Source organism: Phialemonium atrogriseum, assembly GCF_030411735.1.
Source record: "Phialemonium atrogriseum strain 8032-3 unplaced genomic scaffold QBC33scaffold_26, whole genome shotgun sequence".
In the NCBI taxonomy this organism is placed as follows: Eukaryota; Fungi; Ascomycota; class Sordariomycetes; order Cephalothecales; family Cephalothecaceae; genus Phialemonium; species Phialemonium atrogriseum.
In genome coordinates, this window is record NW_026848163.1 from 250,861 (window position 1) to 267,283 (window position 16,423).

At 54.1% G+C, this 16,423-nt stretch overlaps 7 protein-coding genes across 7 annotated transcripts; 3 read left to right on the forward strand and 4 right to left on the reverse strand.

Moving 5' to 3' along the window:
- The first annotated feature begins 1,245 nt into the window (after positions 1 to 1,245).
- QBC33DRAFT_548112 (transmembrane amino acid transporter protein-domain-containing protein) lies at positions 1,246 to 3,248 on the forward strand. The gene is made up of 4 exons (XM_060428803.1): positions 1,246 to 1,876; positions 1,927 to 1,970; positions 2,026 to 2,141; positions 2,200 to 3,248. The coding sequence occupies exons 1-4, from the start codon at positions 1,319 to 1,321 to the stop codon at positions 2,925 to 2,927; spliced, it is 1,446 nt and encodes a 481-aa protein (XP_060280328.1). The 5' UTR covers positions 1,246 to 1,318; the 3' UTR covers positions 2,928 to 3,248.
- Positions 3,249 to 3,745: 497 nt separating this feature from the next.
- Positions 3,746 to 4,277, reverse strand: QBC33DRAFT_562173 (ribosomal protein S16 domain-containing protein; the record flags this gene model as incomplete). The annotated part of the gene is made up of 3 exons (XM_060430187.1): positions 3,746 to 3,847; positions 3,946 to 4,126; positions 4,201 to 4,277. 3 exons carry the CDS (start codon positions 4,275 to 4,277, stop codon positions 3,746 to 3,748), a joined length of 360 nt encoding a protein of 119 aa, XP_060280329.1.
- Positions 4,278 to 4,617: 340 nt separating this feature from the next.
- Positions 4,618 to 6,304, forward strand: QBC33DRAFT_595976 (YjeF N-terminal domain-containing protein; the record flags this gene model as incomplete). The annotated part of the gene is made up of 7 exons (XM_060431855.1): positions 4,618 to 4,629; positions 4,740 to 4,848; positions 4,984 to 5,049; positions 5,106 to 5,200; positions 5,539 to 5,635; positions 5,690 to 5,918; positions 5,989 to 6,304. The coding sequence occupies 7 exons, from the start codon at positions 4,618 to 4,620 to the stop codon at positions 6,089 to 6,091; spliced, it is 711 nt and encodes a 236-aa protein (XP_060280330.1). The 3' UTR covers positions 6,092 to 6,304.
- A 3,150-nt stretch (positions 6,305 to 9,454) lies between these two features.
- On the reverse strand, positions 9,455 to 10,228 carry QBC33DRAFT_562175 (uncharacterized protein; the record flags this gene model as incomplete). Its single annotated transcript, XM_060430188.1, has 1 exon — positions 9,455 to 10,228. The coding sequence occupies one exon, from the start codon at positions 10,226 to 10,228 to the stop codon at positions 9,455 to 9,457; it is 774 nt and encodes a 257-aa protein (XP_060280331.1).
- A 1,360-nt stretch (positions 10,229 to 11,588) lies between these two features.
- Positions 11,589 to 13,620, forward strand: QBC33DRAFT_548127 (PCI domain-containing protein). The gene is made up of 4 exons (XM_060428804.1): positions 11,589 to 11,899; positions 11,959 to 12,015; positions 12,068 to 12,787; positions 12,844 to 13,620. The coding sequence occupies exons 1-4, from the start codon at positions 11,816 to 11,818 to the stop codon at positions 13,462 to 13,464; spliced, it is 1,482 nt and encodes a 493-aa protein (XP_060280332.1). The 5' UTR covers positions 11,589 to 11,815; the 3' UTR covers positions 13,465 to 13,620.
- A 110-nt stretch (positions 13,621 to 13,730) lies between these two features.
- QBC33DRAFT_458067 (dihydrofolate reductase) lies at positions 13,731 to 14,848 on the reverse strand (the record flags this gene model as incomplete). Its single annotated transcript, XM_060424877.1, has 2 exons — positions 13,731 to 14,569; positions 14,740 to 14,848. 2 exons carry the CDS (start codon positions 14,846 to 14,848, stop codon positions 13,731 to 13,733), a joined length of 948 nt encoding a protein of 315 aa, XP_060280333.1.
- A 991-nt stretch (positions 14,849 to 15,839) lies between these two features.
- Positions 15,840 to 16,249, reverse strand: QBC33DRAFT_562178 (ATPase, F0 complex, subunit J; the record flags this gene model as incomplete). Its single annotated transcript, XM_060430189.1, has 4 exons — positions 15,840 to 15,895; positions 15,954 to 16,004; positions 16,101 to 16,130; positions 16,201 to 16,249. The coding sequence occupies 4 exons, from the start codon at positions 16,247 to 16,249 to the stop codon at positions 15,840 to 15,842; spliced, it is 186 nt and encodes a 61-aa protein (XP_060280334.1).
- Between the last annotated feature and the right edge of the window lie 174 nt (positions 16,250 to 16,423).

Consider the following 16,423-nt stretch of genomic DNA (forward strand, 5'->3'; position numbering starts at 1 on the left):
AATGTTAGAGAGATCTCTGTCAAAAAGGGACTCTCGTCGCGTCAACCCATAACGGTGACCTTTAACTCGGCGTTTCAGTCCATTTCTCTTATACACAGCCAAGAGATCTTTTCAGACTAGACGTTCCCGCGTATGACGATTTGGTCCTCGTGAGGGTCAACAAGTTATTTGCGCCTTTCCCAGAGTCAAATCTGAGCCTCAAGGGCATCGATTCGGCGGTGGTTCAGGCACTCGCGGACCTTATGAACAACTTCCCAGTTGGGAACGAAAGCCTCTTCAACGGGCGTCGGATAGGTCTACAGTAGCAGAGCTGTGAAGGAATGGCACACAGCACCGGTATTGGCAGATGATACTACTGTAGTAACTGCCAATCAACCGTCTTTTGACAGATTATTTGCAAGCTTCGCCCCTTGCTGCGCCTTCGTTTGGTATGACATAATCTCAACAAGGGGAGACAGAGATACAACAGCACCAATCCGACGGTATACCTACCATGAAGACTTGCTCAATACTCTTAACAGGATACCATAGCCAAAAAGATCAAAACTGTCGACAAAATACTTAGAACAAGATCAACTCGAAAGGAAAAAAATATCGGCAACCCTGAGATTCTGACCCTTCTGTACGTAGCCCAATCCTAATTGGGTTAGCACACCCGAAAGTTAGGTGCCAGGGTCATGATTGGCTGGTCGAGGAACCTATATCGCGTCAGTGGCGTGGAACCTAGGAATCAGAAAACGGGGGGTGCCAAGACGTCGGATACGGATTAATCTCAAAAGGGACAGCGGACAGTTGATTGGTGGCTCCCGCCAGGCCTCTACTTTCGCACCTGGGTGGCAAACGTCACACGAGCATCTGGCTTCATCTTCAGCATCCCTTCGGACAGCGCACCCGCCCCGACATCGACTTGCCGACATTAACGTACGGCTACTGGAGGAAAGAAGGACGAAGTTCGGTTTCACACTCGCACTGCCTGTCCGAGCCGCACGGTGCCTGCCTGGCCCCGTCGCATTGCCAATCGCCGACCTGGCTGGCCTTCAGCATCGACCACTTCGCTCGTATAGGAGACCTCCCTCCGGCATATGACGCAGTACTCGGCCATTCCGGATGGAACATCGGCAGGGAGTGACAGCCTCGGCGAGATGACCAGACCACGAAGAGGGCGAAGCCCAAAGGATGCAGGAGGCCAGGCCTCGATGATGAGCAGCAATGTCAATCTCTTAAACACAAGTAGGTTATTTTTGGGGGGTCAGGAAAAGGGCTAGGAAGGTCCGTATGCTGACGTACGGTGACAGTTGTTGGAGCCGGAACTCTGGCGATGCCGGCTGCCCTTTCGCACTTCGGAATCGTCCTCGGTGTCATCTTGATCCTGTGGTGTGGTCTAACCTCCGCATTCGGGCTTTACCTCCAGTCTCGATGCGCCCGATATCTCGACCGAGGATCCTCCTCCTTCTTCGCCCTATCGCAGATAACCTATCCGAATGCGGCCGTCATTTTTGATGCCGCCATTGCCATCAAGTGCTTCGGCGTCGGCGTTTCCTATCTCATTATCATTGGCGACTTGATGCCGGGAGTTGTAAGGGGTTTCGACAGCGGCGCCGACGATGTGCCGTTCTTGGTGGATCGCAATTTCTGGATCACAGCCTTCATGCTTCTCATCATACCCCTGAGCTTCCTGAGGAGACTCGATTCCCTCAAGTACACCAGCATTGTGGCATTGGTGTCCATTGGTTATCTCATCATCTTAGTCGTCTACCATTTCGCCGCTTCCTCCCACCCAGACAGGGGCGACATCCGGGTGATTACTTGGGAGGGCCCAATCGCCGCCTTGGGCAATCTCTCAGTCATTATTTTTGCCTACACCTGCCATCAAAACGTAAGTTCTCTTCCTCGAACGAGACACGGAGGTTTCTAAAACCCTGCCAGATGTTTTCTATTCTCAATGAGATCAAGGACTATTCCCCCGCGAGGTGAGTTTTCGCAACCTGTCTCAATTGCCTGGCACTAGCAACTCACGCAACACAGCATTGTTGGAGTAATCAGTGCGAGCATCGGCTCAGCGGCGTCTATCTATATCCTGGTGGCAATCACCGGGTATCTCACATTCGGCAACAGCGTCGTGGGTAACATTGTCTCGATGTGTAAGTCTCGCTGCCTGCACAATGCCTAGCCCATCTATCTGACAGACATACTTGCTAGATGCTCCGTCGGTTGCTTCAACAATTGCAAAGGCGGCTATCGTTGTACTGGTCACTTTCAGTATTCCCCTTCAGGTGCATCCGTGCCGGGCTTCTCTCGATGCTGTCCTGAGCTGGCGCCCCAACGGGAATTCACGTACCCAGACTGGCAGTCCAGGTCGGCCTTCGTCGTCCGCGAGCCAGTCACTCCTTCCTACGCCAAATGCACCCGGCGGTCATGACCATGGACCGACAACGGCTCCCATGTCGGACCTCCGTTTCGCGGTCATCACCACTGTCATCTTGGTGCTGAGCTACGTGACAGCTCTCACTGTCTCTAGTCTCGACCGCGTGCTTGCTTATGTCGGTAGCACTGGTTCGACTGCCATCAGCTTCATCTTACCCGGCCTTTTCTACTACAAGATCAGCGACCCCGATAGTCCACACCATCAACGTCTATCCAAGGAGGATGACGATGCTGACTTCGAGACTTCGTCCGACCCTGGCCTTGAAGACGGACCAGAAGCAGGTGGCTCCCGGATGTTAGACAGCACGGCGAGCCTGGCCAGCAATATCAGTGCCACTGGCAGCCGGCTATTTTCACGATGGCGGAGGAAGTGGAGGTGGGATCTTGAACACATCGAGACTTTCCTATTGCGGAAACTCGCCCTGTCCTTGGCGATATACGGCGTTTGCATCATGGTTGTCTGTCTTTCCATGAACGCATTCGTCTCAGTGTCGTCACACTAAAGGGTTGTCTAGTGGAGGTCTAGTAGGACTAGGTTGGGCATAGAGACTAGAGGGGTAGAGGATGGGAGGTGCAAACAAGCACCTGTTTCATATAGCATTATCACCAGCGCGTTATTTAGGGTTGGATTCACCGAGGCATACCTAATGATTACCAGTCGAGTAGATTTTCAAAGCACAAGAATCACAAACAGCTGAAGGTAACCGGGATATATGTTGGCGATTTAGAGCTCTGCCTTGAGAAAGTTGGTCCGGCAAATGGTCTTTCATATCAAGAAACTCACTTCCAACTCAAGAGTAACAGACTTTCTTATCTTCTGCAACACCCATATTGATTCAAGTAACGGGAACTTCGTGGCATTGTTGCAAATACCCCCCTCTCCCCCCTTCTCGCCGAGAGAGATTCCGACCGTTCCGCCTTCGCTGCCTTCGCTAGCATACGCAACAGTCTGCTAATGGATATCGTCGTCTTGATCCTAGCAGTACATCTTGGGCGACTGTATTCTTCCCAGCCATAAACCAGCATCGGTCCACGGATATGTTCCATGGGGCGTCCTTTATGGTGCTTACCGGCCAAAGCCCAGGCCCACGGGGCGAAACGGCATACCTAGAAGAGGTGAACTTTCACCAACGGGGCTTACATAAGAAGAACACTTTCGCTTGGGTCTTCGAAACGGTGACATCGCATCTTTGGAGACTTGCCCCTTTCTGAGTTCCCTATGATACAAGCAAGCAAATTCACCTTTTTTACATAACGCCGTCCATATGCTTTTTATACACGGATTGCCAAACAAACAGAATCCAACCACATGGGAGAGGCGTCATGTCGACGCCCCGCCCTCGCTCGCTTCGGCCGGGGGAGAAAGAGTCGGGGGTGGTTGGCGTTGCTGGTCAGGGCGTTGCTTCGGCTCCAAAATGCCAACCTTTGTGGCGCCTGTGTTAGCTTCCTATTCCTCCTTCAAAAAAGCGCAGAGCAGAGCTTCGAGCGCGTGCTTAGGGAGGGGAAGGACCCGGTGCGTACCATGGACAATAGCCTCCAGACCGTATCGGACGGCTGTGCCCCCACGCCTATCCAGTACTTGGCCCTCAGCACGTCCAGCTTGACGTCCTTGTGCAGCCTCCCGGACTCGTCGTACGTGTCCTTCTTCGGGATCGGGTCGTAGGTGCCGATCACCTCGAGCGGTCTGCTGTTCCTCGCGGTCCTGGCGAGAGAAGCAAATGTCAGCGATGTCTGCGCCCTGCCGTCTCCGGGCAGCTCACGATGTTGGGGCCGTACCTTGCATGTGAAACGACGATGTTGTAGAACGGCGCATTGGTGCGGCCGAAGCGCGCCAGTCGGATGCGGACTACCATTGTGTCTTGGACATTGGTTGAAGCGGTGGATCTTGTTGAACTTGCAGCTGCTTGAAGCTTGTAGGGATCGAACACAGGCACGGAAATTTGGAGTCGGCTCTTGGGCTTTTCCGCGCCGGATTAGTCACCCCCGTTGGGAGGCCGAGTCGGGTTCCATCCCGTCGTCCATACTTGGGGTCCGTGCTTTGTTAAGAATCCCCAATGATGTCAGTCGACTTTCACCCTGCAAGTCGAAATGAACAGACGAGGTCTTCGTCAGCAGCCGACCTGCTAATTCTCACTCCAGCATCTTGCCATCCCACTTGCGTTATTATTTTATTAAACTCATTCAATTTTCGCCATGGCTCTCAAGGTGAGGTGACGGTGACTTATGTTTGTCTCGGGACACAACACTCCAACCTCAGGAGTTCAGGTGGCCTCCATGGTTTCAAGACCATTGGCTGATCGACATTCACTTCACAGACGCTCTCCGCGAAAGCCGCAGCTGCCTTGGATAAGGAGCTCATGAGTACCGGCGCGTTCTCCATTGATCAACTGATGGAACTCGCTGGCCTCTCTGTCTCGCAGGCGGGTCCGTTGCCTCCGTACCTTCTGTTTACTATTCTCTGTAGTCTTGTTTTTACGGCCTCAACGTCTTCTTGTGGCTCCAACGTGGAATGCCGAGTCTTGGCATCTATTTCTCGCACTGACTCAATCTGATCTGCAGTCTATCGTGTTCATCCGCCAAGCAGAGGTCGTAGAATTCTAGTTGCTTGTGGTCCCGGCAACAATGGTCAGTAATCATCGTGGGAACGGGGGAGGTTGGCACAAGTTTGCTCACCGAGTCAGGTGGTGATGGCCTCGTCGCTGCCCGTCATTTACGCCACTATGGCTACCAGCCCACCATATATTACCCGAAGCGGAGTAAGAATGATTTGTACGAGGTGAGATATGTTCTCTATTTGTCCTTTCCACTCTATGAGCTCACATGAGACGGCCTCGTCTCGAGCTTCGTAACAGGGAGATCGTCCATACCAGTTGGCTTATCTGCCAACTTTTTCGAATGTCATGATTCGGAAAAGGGGCTGGTTATTGTTTCTCATTCTGTCTCCTTTTCTCCTCGCTGTCTTCGCTCTATACGACACCTGAGAGACAATTCTTCTTGGAGCTCCAGACCAGCTTATCGTGTATATTATGGTGCTATCATTGCTCTCCAGTCCGGCTGGCTTTTTCTTCCTTCTTTTATTTTCTTCTTCCGCCAAGTCACTCATCGTGTTCGCAGCGACTGGTGAAGCAACTCGAAGACCTCGAAATCCCTTTTGCCGACGACTTTCCGTCTGCCCTGAAGTCCGCCGATCACATCGTGGACGCCATTTTCGGTTCGTTCTCTCGATTGCCGTCCGTCCAGGGAATCCAGACTGATCATCCCACAGGGTTCAGCTTCTCCGGTGAGGTTCGGGAGCCGTTTCCTGCCGTGATCCAGGCTCTCGGGGAGACGAAACTCCCTGTGACGGCTGTTGACGCTCCTTCATCCTGGAATATCGAAGAGGGGCCGCCAAAGTCCGGCGTTGGGAGCGCCTTCAACCCTGATGTCCTGGTCAGCCTGACGGCCCCGAAACCCCTGGTTAAGCACTTCAAGGGGCGACACTTTATCGGCGGAAGGTCCGAAAACCGCCATGTGCAAGTTCTCGCCCAAATCCAAGCCACTGACTAACCTTGTCCAAACAATCAGATTCGTCAGTCCAACGATTGCGAAAAAGTACGACTTTGAGCTTCCAGAGTATGAGGGGATCGATCAGGTCGTCGAGGTAGGAGCTGGCGGACAGAAGCTCTGAGGCCACTGGGGAGGCCACGGGCTCCGGGCCAGGTGCCGGTTCAAACTGGCCACCGCCGAGCACAAGCATCAGATAACGGCACAGCCTCCTGTACGACTGTTTGGGCACACGGGACTCGGACAGGAGCCCTCGTTCATGTCGATCGTGTCGCACACTCTCCCGCCTGGGCAGGCTAGTAGTGGGGGGTGATATTCAGAGCAGAACTCGACAAAAACAAGGTACTGTTTCCCGCAGACAGGGCAGTCAGCGGTGTGCTCAGTGCACATTAAAACCGCGGTCCTCGTGTGTCCGACACAGGGCTCGAAGGAGATGAGGCTCGTCGGGGTTGGGGTTCTATGCGGTGATGTTTTGGCGGCATGGGCATTTGCATTTGGGCGTCTCTTGTCAGCGGTCCCAGTGTGGCTTGGTATAGGGAGAGATGTGGCTGCACCGGCCCGCCCTGGATGTGGTGCGCTTTGGGTCTTGGGGAAGCAGATGTTCCCTGGCTGCTTAACTTGTCTGATAGCAAAGCTTGTATGGCGCTCCCCTCCTTCGCCACTTTGAGCCAGTCCTGGTCCGTCTCGTCTCCCTCGGATCAGCAGGGGCCTGGCGGAGCTCTCTGATGACAAACCGGACGCTGGAGCATGGTGGCACACACGAAAGAGAAAGACGGGCACTGAAAGAGGAAGGGATCCGGTACTATTGCTGGACGGGGGGGGTGCATGCCAGCCTGGCAAGGAACAACAAGGCAGCAGTTAGCATTTTGATTGGAATGGAAGAAACGGAATGGATGTGCGGTATAAATTCGTCCCTCTGCCACCTTACCTAGACTTGCGCTCCCCCCCAGGCATACCCAAAATGGAGTACCTTACGGGCATCTGGCCGGAGGAAAAGCTCCTTAGCGCGTGTGATAGGCTGGGGCGGCAGGCGGCGCTTACTTGATGTACTGGAGAGCTCACGGAACCAAGGGCTAATCTTTTCTCATCCTCTAACCAAATTAGTCACTGCCTATTCACCCTTCGTCCATGTTGGTTTGTCGACTTGTCGATTTTATCGACAACGACATGGCATCAAAAACCCTAGCCCACCCCACTGCTCCTTTGCCACGAGGCTTGAGCGATTCGAGGCCACACAAGCCTACTACGTAGTACCTTTTAGGTCTTGATCAAGCCTAGCTTGGCCTTGGAGCCGATGTGGCTTAACCACCAGAATCCCAAAAACGGTCTCCAACGGTCATGTCTAGGTAAGTGTGTCTTTCAAACTCATGTCATGTGGGCATTGGTAAGGGGTCTAGACAATTTTGTGGCACGAGTCGGCCAGTCAGTACGGCAGTCAAGCAGTCAGTCAGTCAGTCAGTCAGTCGCAATACCCTCCTGTGTTGGCAGCCGGGACAACTATTGCTAACAACGTAGCCCAGCCTTGCGCCACACTCACAGCAATCAGTAATAAGGCATGTTTACGTGCAGTAAGTACATGGGGCTTTTAACACGGGGAATGAAGAACGAATGGCTGCGCCGTTTTTTGACTCTCGGTTGCACCCGCCTTCTCTTGCTTGCACAGCTTGCATGCTGGGCGCCGGCCGACCATGTGCGCCACAGGATTAGCATGATGGGATATGGCAGGATATGGCAGGTAGTTGGACATTGGGAAATAATTGGGTATCTGCCCGACTCCAACCCTTGCTTCTTCTGTTTTGCTCCGGCCACACAGCCTGTGTGGTTGGAAAATACCAGGACCCAAGGGAAGAAGCCCGTGGTCGTGTGCGTTCCGCGGCAGTGTACTGTGTATCATGCGAGCGGCGGACGCCATTTAGTTGCCTCGGCGGGGCGCTCCGGGAGGCGAGCTAGCTACCTACCTAGGGAGCTGGGACGACGGGGGTTACCCAGGTCGGGAAGGTCCCCTGCCTTCTTTCCCTAGTACGCGGTATAGGTGGTTGTACAGTACACTAACATCGATACATCACTGCAGTACTCCACCAGTATAAGTAATTTTCTCGGCGAACGGGTGCAGCGGCAACGATCAGTTGCGAGGGCAATATTCTACCTGGCCGTTGCTTGGCGGCCAAACATTTATTTCCAAAAGACTGAAGAACCAATTGCGACGGATCACCGATACACATCCCGTACGAACTTCAATGGTGGATCAAAAGTCCAGGTTCTGACGGGAGTGGGCAACCCTTGAAGCACTTGCGAGGAAAGTTGGGCCACCCTAGACCCTGCTAAATACATAGTAGGTAGGTTGGTACCCCTCTACCCACGCGATACGGAGCACCCATGGATGGGTATGCCCCCGCTCCAATTCAATGGATAACCCGCCTCGCCAAACTGCTCCCGCCCAGTCTCTCTCTAGAGCACTTTGGGCCTTAGGGCTTCATTTAATTCTTCCTCCCACTTCTACCTATTGGATTGTACTGTATAATGCGCGCAAGGAAAGAAAGCTCCTAGTTCGCGTTTCCCCATCGTTCATAGTACAACCCAGGGAAGCGGGACAAGGCGAAAAATTGATTCCAGACCGTTCTGGACTCCTGACGCAATTCAGCAAAGCAACATTCCCGATTGGTTACTGCCCTTCAACCTCAGCCACAGCAGGAGCTTTTGCCACATCGTGGCTACTGGGTGCTTCTGGTGCCACTCTGATTGGTCCCACTGCCACATATCCCTCCTTCCTTGCCCAGGTTGCAGAAGATGTATGGAATGTATGCACAACGTAGTGATGACTTGATTGAGCCTCCTTTTGATCGACACAACCTCCACTTCACCTCATCCAGATTTCCAGTTTCGAGAACCCAACATCGCCGCTGGTTGCTTGATTTCACTTCCAATGTATATCTATACATTTCCTTTTTGGGATGTGTGATGTGCCAGGTGACCGTCGATCTAGACCCTTTTTATACTGCAATTGTCATACGGAATACATACATCCCTATTCCAAGGATGCCCGACACGTTGCCACGCTTGCTGGGATTCGCCATACAGGTTATCCCAGAGGTCCATCCAGTGCTCGCAACTGGCTGATAGACCATCTGTGATCGGCAGAGGAGTTATGTCGCGCGCCTCATCGCGCTCCCCTACCTGCGGACCCCATTGGGCAATATCAATTGGCAGTTTGGCACGAGGACGACAAAGTGTAGCTCAATCAAGCAGGGGCTTACGTGGATCTGGAAAAACCATCCATTATTGCTCCGGGAAGACAGGTTAAGCGACGCCAATTCTCCAACAAGCAACGCCCTATGCTGGCCCACTACCGTTCGCTCGTCCGAATACCCGAGAGGTTTTTTTTTGGTTCCTCATGTTACATGCCAGAACCAGGTATGTAACCTTGCGGGTTCTTTTTGCCGAGCTGCTAGCCCCGGGAGCAGTTCGCCAGCGGGCAGCCAACATCCCGTTACGCCTTATTCCGTCGCAACCTTTCTCGCCACACCTCCATCACCTCGCCCGGTATCGTCGCCACCTCAGCCGCCCACGGAGCGGCATAATCGTGCCCGACCGCTGCCTCCCCACCGGCCCCCCACCGGCCCGCCGCGGTCGTCTCCGACGACAGCTCGCGCCACAAGCGCCGCTCCTCCCGCTCCGCGATGCGCACATAGCTGAGGCCGCGGCGCTCCACCTGGCGGCCGCGGCGGAGGGCCCGCCGCGCCCGCTCTGTCTGCCGCCGGCCCTCCTCCACCATCTCCTGCGCCGCGTCGAGACGTGCCGAGGCCGAGAAGGTGGCCCGCTGGCCCTTGGCCGCTAGCTCGTGGCCGCGCGCGCGGATCGCGGACTGGCGGGCTAGCTCGGAGTGCAGGTTTTCGATGGTGAGGTGATGGGCCGTGGGGCCGTCTCCAAAGCCGGTGGTGGTCACCTGCTCCCGGTGGTGGGCTTGTCGGTCGGTGTCTCCTGGAGGAGTTGTCTCGGGAGAGACACAGGGGCCCCTGGGTTTGGCGGCGTCATTCGACTGCTCCTCGTTTGCCCCCTTATCAGTGGCGGCGTTCGATCCATACTCGCTTAGCCCCCCGTCAGGGGTGAGGCGCGGCAGGCCGGATCCGCTACCGCTCGAGTCGCTCGAGTCATCTGCTGTGGTGTCTCCATCGGAATGGATGGTCAGGATCGCCGTTTCGGTCTTGACGCCATTTTTCTCCGCGACGCTTACGCTTACGGTCGTATGTTTGCGTGCTGTCATCTTTTTTTCTTCTTCTTCTTTTTTTCTTTTTGTCGTGCCGGTCGGATGGTCAAGGCCAGGTGAGTTGAGCCAAGAAGAGGCGGGCTGGCGTCATAAAAGATGGAACTGCTCTTCCTGTGATGGGCCTCTGAGCTTGTGATGAGCCTCTGGGCTGCAGATAAATACCTTTCCGGATTATGGATGCCTGCGTAATGGGGTAGAAGGTAGTGGAATTTGAAGTGGGCATACAGGTTCTGGAGACTGGTAGTAAAGGGATCGAAGCCAGTTTTCTTCAACGGTTTGCAGGAGTCTGTTGTTCGCCCTCCATGCAGCTGGTTGACAGAAGGAGGGCTCTGATCAAGGTCGCCTTCAGTTCTTGGCCGATACTGACTCTAGCTCTCTCTAGGCAGCTCCGCGAATATTGTGGTCAAACGTATTTGGTCTATGAGCTCTATTCTACACAGAAAGCCAGGAACATCGGTCTTGGATGGAACCACCTCGACTATTCGTGGTATGTCATTGTCACTATACTGTTTACCAATCCGATGGGTAGAAGTCGTCCATCACTTTGCACTGTTTGTCGTTTCTTTGACTTTGGCAACTATTTATTGTATGCAGTACTTCTCTTTAATGTCCATCTTTTGTCTCCTTTGACTTCCATGGCCGCAGTGGGTATACTTCTGCCAGAATCCGAAGAGGTCTGAGCAGCCACCCGCACACAGCCTCTCTATCACCCCACAATTTCATGGAGCATATCTAGCTAGGTATATGGACTTGGCTGCAGCTTAAGCAGCTCTGAGACAAGCTCCTGGGTTACTTCGAGGTGTGTCTCAGCTAAAATGGCTGTCCTGGAGGCATCTGGCATTTGGAAGCTCAGAAAGGGTACCCCACGTTCTAGGTGGGACTAGACACTGCCAATTCATCACTGTGGCAGTTCAGTGTCAGTTCAAGCTGACTGTAAATGTGGCAACTACTCAAGAAGCCAATCTATCCTGTCGTCAGTCCAAAACCAGGGTCTTGCTGTGCGTCACCTTTGCTGATCTGTTGGCATCCAGCAACGATGAAGTTGGAGCGGCATGTTTTAGTGGCTCAACTACTAGTTCGGCGTCAGCAGTACTGCGAGAGAAGACAGCGTCAAGACGGCATGATAGTGGTTAGACTAGGTAGGTAACTGGAGCGTATTACTGTGAGGGAAATCTGGTGACTTGGCAGCAGAGGATTTGAAGTTCTTTAAACAGGCAAAGGTAAATATACAAGGCCTGTAAGTTTTGCAAGACCTTTGTTTTCATTACTGTACCAAAATTGTCAAGGATGGTGCCAGGGTGGTGAGTGGTGGCCATTGGGGAGGTCACGTTAATGAGCACGTGATATCAAAGAGACAGGAGCTTGTAGATGTGGTCCGTGTGCCAAATCTGAGCTACCTCTCAGTCCAGCCTCGCAAGGCAGGAGCAAGTTGCGTATCCAGAATCCAGCTCCGTCTCTGCCCTCCCTCCTTCCAGTCAACCACCATCCACGAAACCACAAATACGACAAATACGGAGAGAGAATAACCTCTGCTAATTATTGATTGGGAGATTTTGTTCCGATTCCCTCACTGCCAACGTCAACATGGCCGAAGCAGCGTTTAAGCCTGAGAAGGACTACACTAAGGACGCTGACAAGCAGATCCCAGAGGCCGAAGAGCTTGCGAAGGTTATTATTTTAAAGCGCTATGACAATGGAAGTTAACTGACCATTTCATTTTTGGGCAGTCTGATATTCAAGCCGCTATTGAGAAGCTTTCTGGCCTCGAGAAACAGACGCGTCAGGTATGGGTCTCCGCCGCGATTCTGCTAAGACTGGCAGCTCACACCTTTTCAGGCCTCAGATCTCGCCTCCACGTCACGGATATTGATCGCCATCATCACGATTTGCAAGAATGCCGGTAACTGGAGCTTGCTCAACGACCAAACCTTGGTGCTATCCAAAAAACATGGCCAGCTCAAGCAAGCTATCACCCGGATGGTACAGACTGTCATGGGATTCCTCGACGACACTCCCAACCTAGAGACTAAGCTGTCCATCATTGAAACCCTCCGAACTGTCACCGAGGGCAAGATATTCGTCGAAGTCGAACGTGCCCGCGTTACCAAGGTCCTCTCGGATATCAAGAAGCAGCAAGGCGACCTCAAGGCGGCTGCTGACATCCTCTGCGAGCTACAAGTTGAGACCTTCGGGTCTATGGAGCGACGAGAGAAGGTTGAGTTCATTCTGGCCCAGGTGGCGCTCTGCATTGAGAATGGGGACTGGACACAAGCCGGCATTTTAAGCCGGAAGATAAGCACCAGATACTTGTCGAGGAAACCCAAGAAGACCGCCGAACAGCTAGAGAAGGAACAAAAAGAACGCGAGAAGAAGAGGGAGAGAGGCGAGGAAGTGCAGGAAGAGAAGGAGGACGACGTTACCGACCTGAAGCTCCGGTATTACGAGCAGCAAATCATCCTGGCGAAGCATGATGACAAATACCTCGATGTGTGCAAGCACTACAGACAGGTCTTGGACACTGAAGCCGTCGAGGAGGACCCGGAGAAGCTTCGAGCTGTATGTTGCCTACATGTTGCAACGTGTTTTCCATCTCCAGCTGACAACGAGTACAGGTTCTCCAGCGCGTCATCTACTTTGTCATCCTTGCACCCCACGACAACGAACAGCATGACCTCCTCCACAGAATCCATCGCGACACCCGGAATACCCAGATCCCCTTGGACGCTGAGCTGCTCAAGCTCTTCACCGTCCATGAGCTCATGCGATGGCCCGAGGTCTCCAAGATGTTTGGCCCTCATCTATGCGGCACCGAGATATTCGACGCGGATAAGGGCCAGTCAGGAGATGAGAAGGCTTTCCAGCGCTGGCAAGACCTGCGCAAGCGGGTCATTGAGCACAACGTGCGTGTCGTGGCCAAGTACTATACTCGCATCCAGATGGGTCGCCTTACCCAGCTCCTCGATCTTACCGAGGACGAGACCGAGAAGTACATCAGCGACCTGGTGACTTCCAAGACGGTATATGCAAGGATCGACCGGCCAGCGCGCATGGTCAACTTTGCCAGGCCTAGAGATGTGGATGATGTCCTGAATGAATGGAGCTCCAACATGAAGAGCCTACTCGGCCTTCTTGAGAGGATTGACCACCTCATTACAAAGGAGGAGATGATGGCTCGGATCCAGCCAGGCAAGTCGAAGAAGGGCAAGGAGGCCAAGGAGGTCAAGGCGCGTTAGAACGCCCAGGGCCTTAACTGGAGATCGCCCGAAGGTGGGCTCGTTAACGGATTGTAATTGTATGCGCTAGACAATGCTCTCGGAAGATGGAGCAGTGTAAAATCGATACATCGCATTGGTATCTCATCCACCCATCGCTCTACCACTCTCCTGTCCTCTAAATTCTCCGCCATGCAGTACAAGGCACCCCCAAGTCGGGTTACTAATAGCAAATCTTGCTCGCCTTTACCCGTAGGCAAGTGCATCCAAGGCAAAGTCCAACCCCCTCAGGAAACACACTTCTGGATAAAGCCAACCAGTGGCATGACCCACTGCTTCGATATGGGGACGTAGTGCCCGCCGGGATGCACCGCGACGACGGGGTCCTCGCACCTCGCCACCAAACCCTGGCTCCGCGACTCGTCCACCACGGTGTCGAGGCTCCCGATGAAGTGCAGCGTCGGCGTCGAGATCGGGGGCTCGTAGAGCCACGCCAGCTCCGCCGGAGGCGCGTAGAAGCCGCTGTACACGACGGCGAACCTCAGCGGCACCCCGCCGTTCGCCTCGCGCACCGCGCCAACCCAGTCCCAGTCCGCGCCCAGTGGCGCCTCCCGCGGCGGCGGGGCCGGATCCGAACCCGGACCTGGACCGGAACCTGCCGCGGCGGCGGGGGGGGGGAGCGTCTCCATCGCCGCCGCTAGCATCGCCGCCATGCTGCCGCCCTGGCTGAAGCCCACGACGCCGTCGATGCCGCCCCAGCCGACTCCCGGGGGGGATGAGGAGGAGGAGGGCTCCGGCGGCGGTTGTGCCCGGCCGACGACGTCGCGCATCGTCTCGGCCAGGCGCCGCATGCCCGCGTCGAGGAGGCGGTACGCGCCCGTGGCCTCGTCCTTGCGGTACCAAGCCCAGGAGTCGGAGTCGTCGGCCTCAGCCTCGGCCTCGGCCGAGCCGCCCTCGTCCGCCGGCGGTGGTGGTACGTAGCCCGGCACGTCGCGGGCGGAGAGCCGGTTCGGCGCCGTCGGGTAGATCAGCGTGGGGACCAGGCCGAGCGGGGAGAGGGCCTTTTGGAGGAGCTTCTCGAGGGCGCGGGTCTTGGCGCGGAAGAGGGGGCCGGATTGGGTGTATCCTGGAAGGGGAGTTAGTTGGGGGTTGAGGAGGGTGAAAGGGGGGAGGGGGGTTATGTGTCTCGTTGGGAAACCCTTTCATGCGGGAACGAGGGCAATTATTTGGGTAGGCGTGGTCTGATGATATGTCGAAATGCAGGTGTTGAGATGACTGGAAGGGGTAGTTGCTGACCATGAAGCATCAAAATCCTGAGTTCCTTCTTGCTACTGCCATTGTTCGTCGCTCTCTTCTTATCCGCGGCACTTGACTCACTTGAGCTCTGTTGCCCGCTGTCTGTCATGGTCGAGTAGATCCTCGTACAGAACACCGCCCGTTGCTGTTGAAGTCGTAATTGCTTGAGCAGAGCCGGAAAAGACCGTCGGACCATCTACAGCTGACGTCGGAGTTATCAGGTTGCGAGGTTCAAGAACCGGAAGCAATTCTAAGCTTACCAACTGATGCCGAAAATATCAACTCCGCTCAACAACCAGCCGGGAAGGGACTCCACGCAGCCCCCTTTCAACCACTAATGACTGGGATAAAAAGATAGAACTGCATATACATGAATTAAATATGTTGTTCACTTGTGATGGCTTAGATAGTTTGTGAGAAAAACCGCAAAAGGTCGATAACCATACTCATTCGACTCCTTGACATTTTCTTCAACATGTGGTCTAGTTTCTGTTTGTTAGATGCTTCTCCTGAGGTAGATGAGAAGTCCTACATCAAGAATATAGCAGCTGCTAGATGATCTACGATCTACCCTTACCACTGCAACATCAGGGTCGGAGATGTTGTCACAAGGGCCTAGGATGACCATCCCTTGCTCTTAGATGACAACTTGAAAGGCGACAACAATTCAAAATAGGCGAGCCCACTGTCATATATCCTTCTTACGGCCCTAAATTGGCGTGGGTTCTTCCTCGTAGTCTCGTTGAAGCGGGTTGGTGACGCCTCCAGCCGGCTACGCAATAGCCTGGCACTGGAGCATATGACGGACGCAAAGCTCGTGATACGTACGTAGGGCCAGGAATTGCGAGTGCGCGTTGTAGGAGATAGGCTCGTCCTCGGGTCGTTCAACTATGCCTTCGTTTGAGCTTGCCCTCGGCAATGGGCGCTTTCAAACAATATCTCTCGCACAGCCCGGAAACGATATCCTGACACAGCTCAATTCATCTCGATTGGTGCTCTATGATACAATTCCGCCCGAAGTTTGATATCCCATGCGTCGGGGTATGTTCGTTGTCGCGCTGGTCGATCTATATTCGCTTCCACCCGCCATGCACGATCCTTTAATGCTGGCTCGATTTCGCGTAGACGTTCCGCGGGTCGTTCTTCCACTCATCGGCTAGAGATATAAAGTCAGCAAGAAGTCAGACCCCCCATGACTCCCGGGATATTCTTACACTTCATCATGGTGTTCTGTGCCGCGTTGACGCCATAGGCGATAACGAGCCCTGTGACGCAATTGTCAGAGCTTTATCTCCTTCCAGAGTTCGCAATTTGGCGACCATCTCAAGACCGAGTCGATAATTCTCGCAAGTTAGACATACCGGCAATGAAGAAGGGGGCCATTGGTCGCACTGCAGAATAAGAGTAGTCAGTGGGGTGCATCGCGAGCATGCGGGAGAGTCCGGGAGGCAATTAACTTACACACGGGCGCCGGGAACTTCTTCAACGGTGTAAGTCCGAGCCAAGACATCTTGAGCGGTGTCGCGAGCGATTGACGGTGACGGGGTTGGGTGGGTTGGGGGGGATTGATGTGGTTCTAAGGAAAGTCCAAGGTCTATCTACCACGAGCCTTTTTCGGAAGGGTTTGGAGGCTTCGGTGAGAATGAGCCGCAACCGAGAAAATTGATGCCTGGAATCTCAGGCA

Bases quoted from the DNA above. Each gene is read 5' to 3' on its own strand.
- QBC33DRAFT_548112 (XM_060428803.1), top strand. From the start codon at position 1,319: ATGCCGGCTGCCCTTTCGCACTTCGGAATCGTCCTCGGTGTCATCTTG. The intron at 1,971-2,025 runs GTGAGTTTTCGC...CACGCAACACAG, and splicing joins AAGGACTATTCCCCCGCGAG to CATTGTTGGAGTAATCAGTG. The intron at 2,142-2,199 runs GTAAGTCTCGCT...CATACTTGCTAG, and splicing joins GGGTAACATTGTCTCGATGT to ATGCTCCGTCGGTTGCTTCA.
- QBC33DRAFT_548127 (XM_060428804.1), top strand. From the start codon at position 11,816: ATGGCCGAAGCAGCGTTTAAGCCTGAGAAGGACTACACTAAGGACGCT. The intron at 11,900-11,958 runs GTTATTATTTTA...ATTTTTGGGCAG, and splicing joins AGGCCGAAGAGCTTGCGAAG to TCTGATATTCAAGCCGCTAT. The intron at 12,016-12,067 runs GTATGGGTCTCC...ACACCTTTTCAG, and splicing joins TCGAGAAACAGACGCGTCAG to GCCTCAGATCTCGCCTCCAC.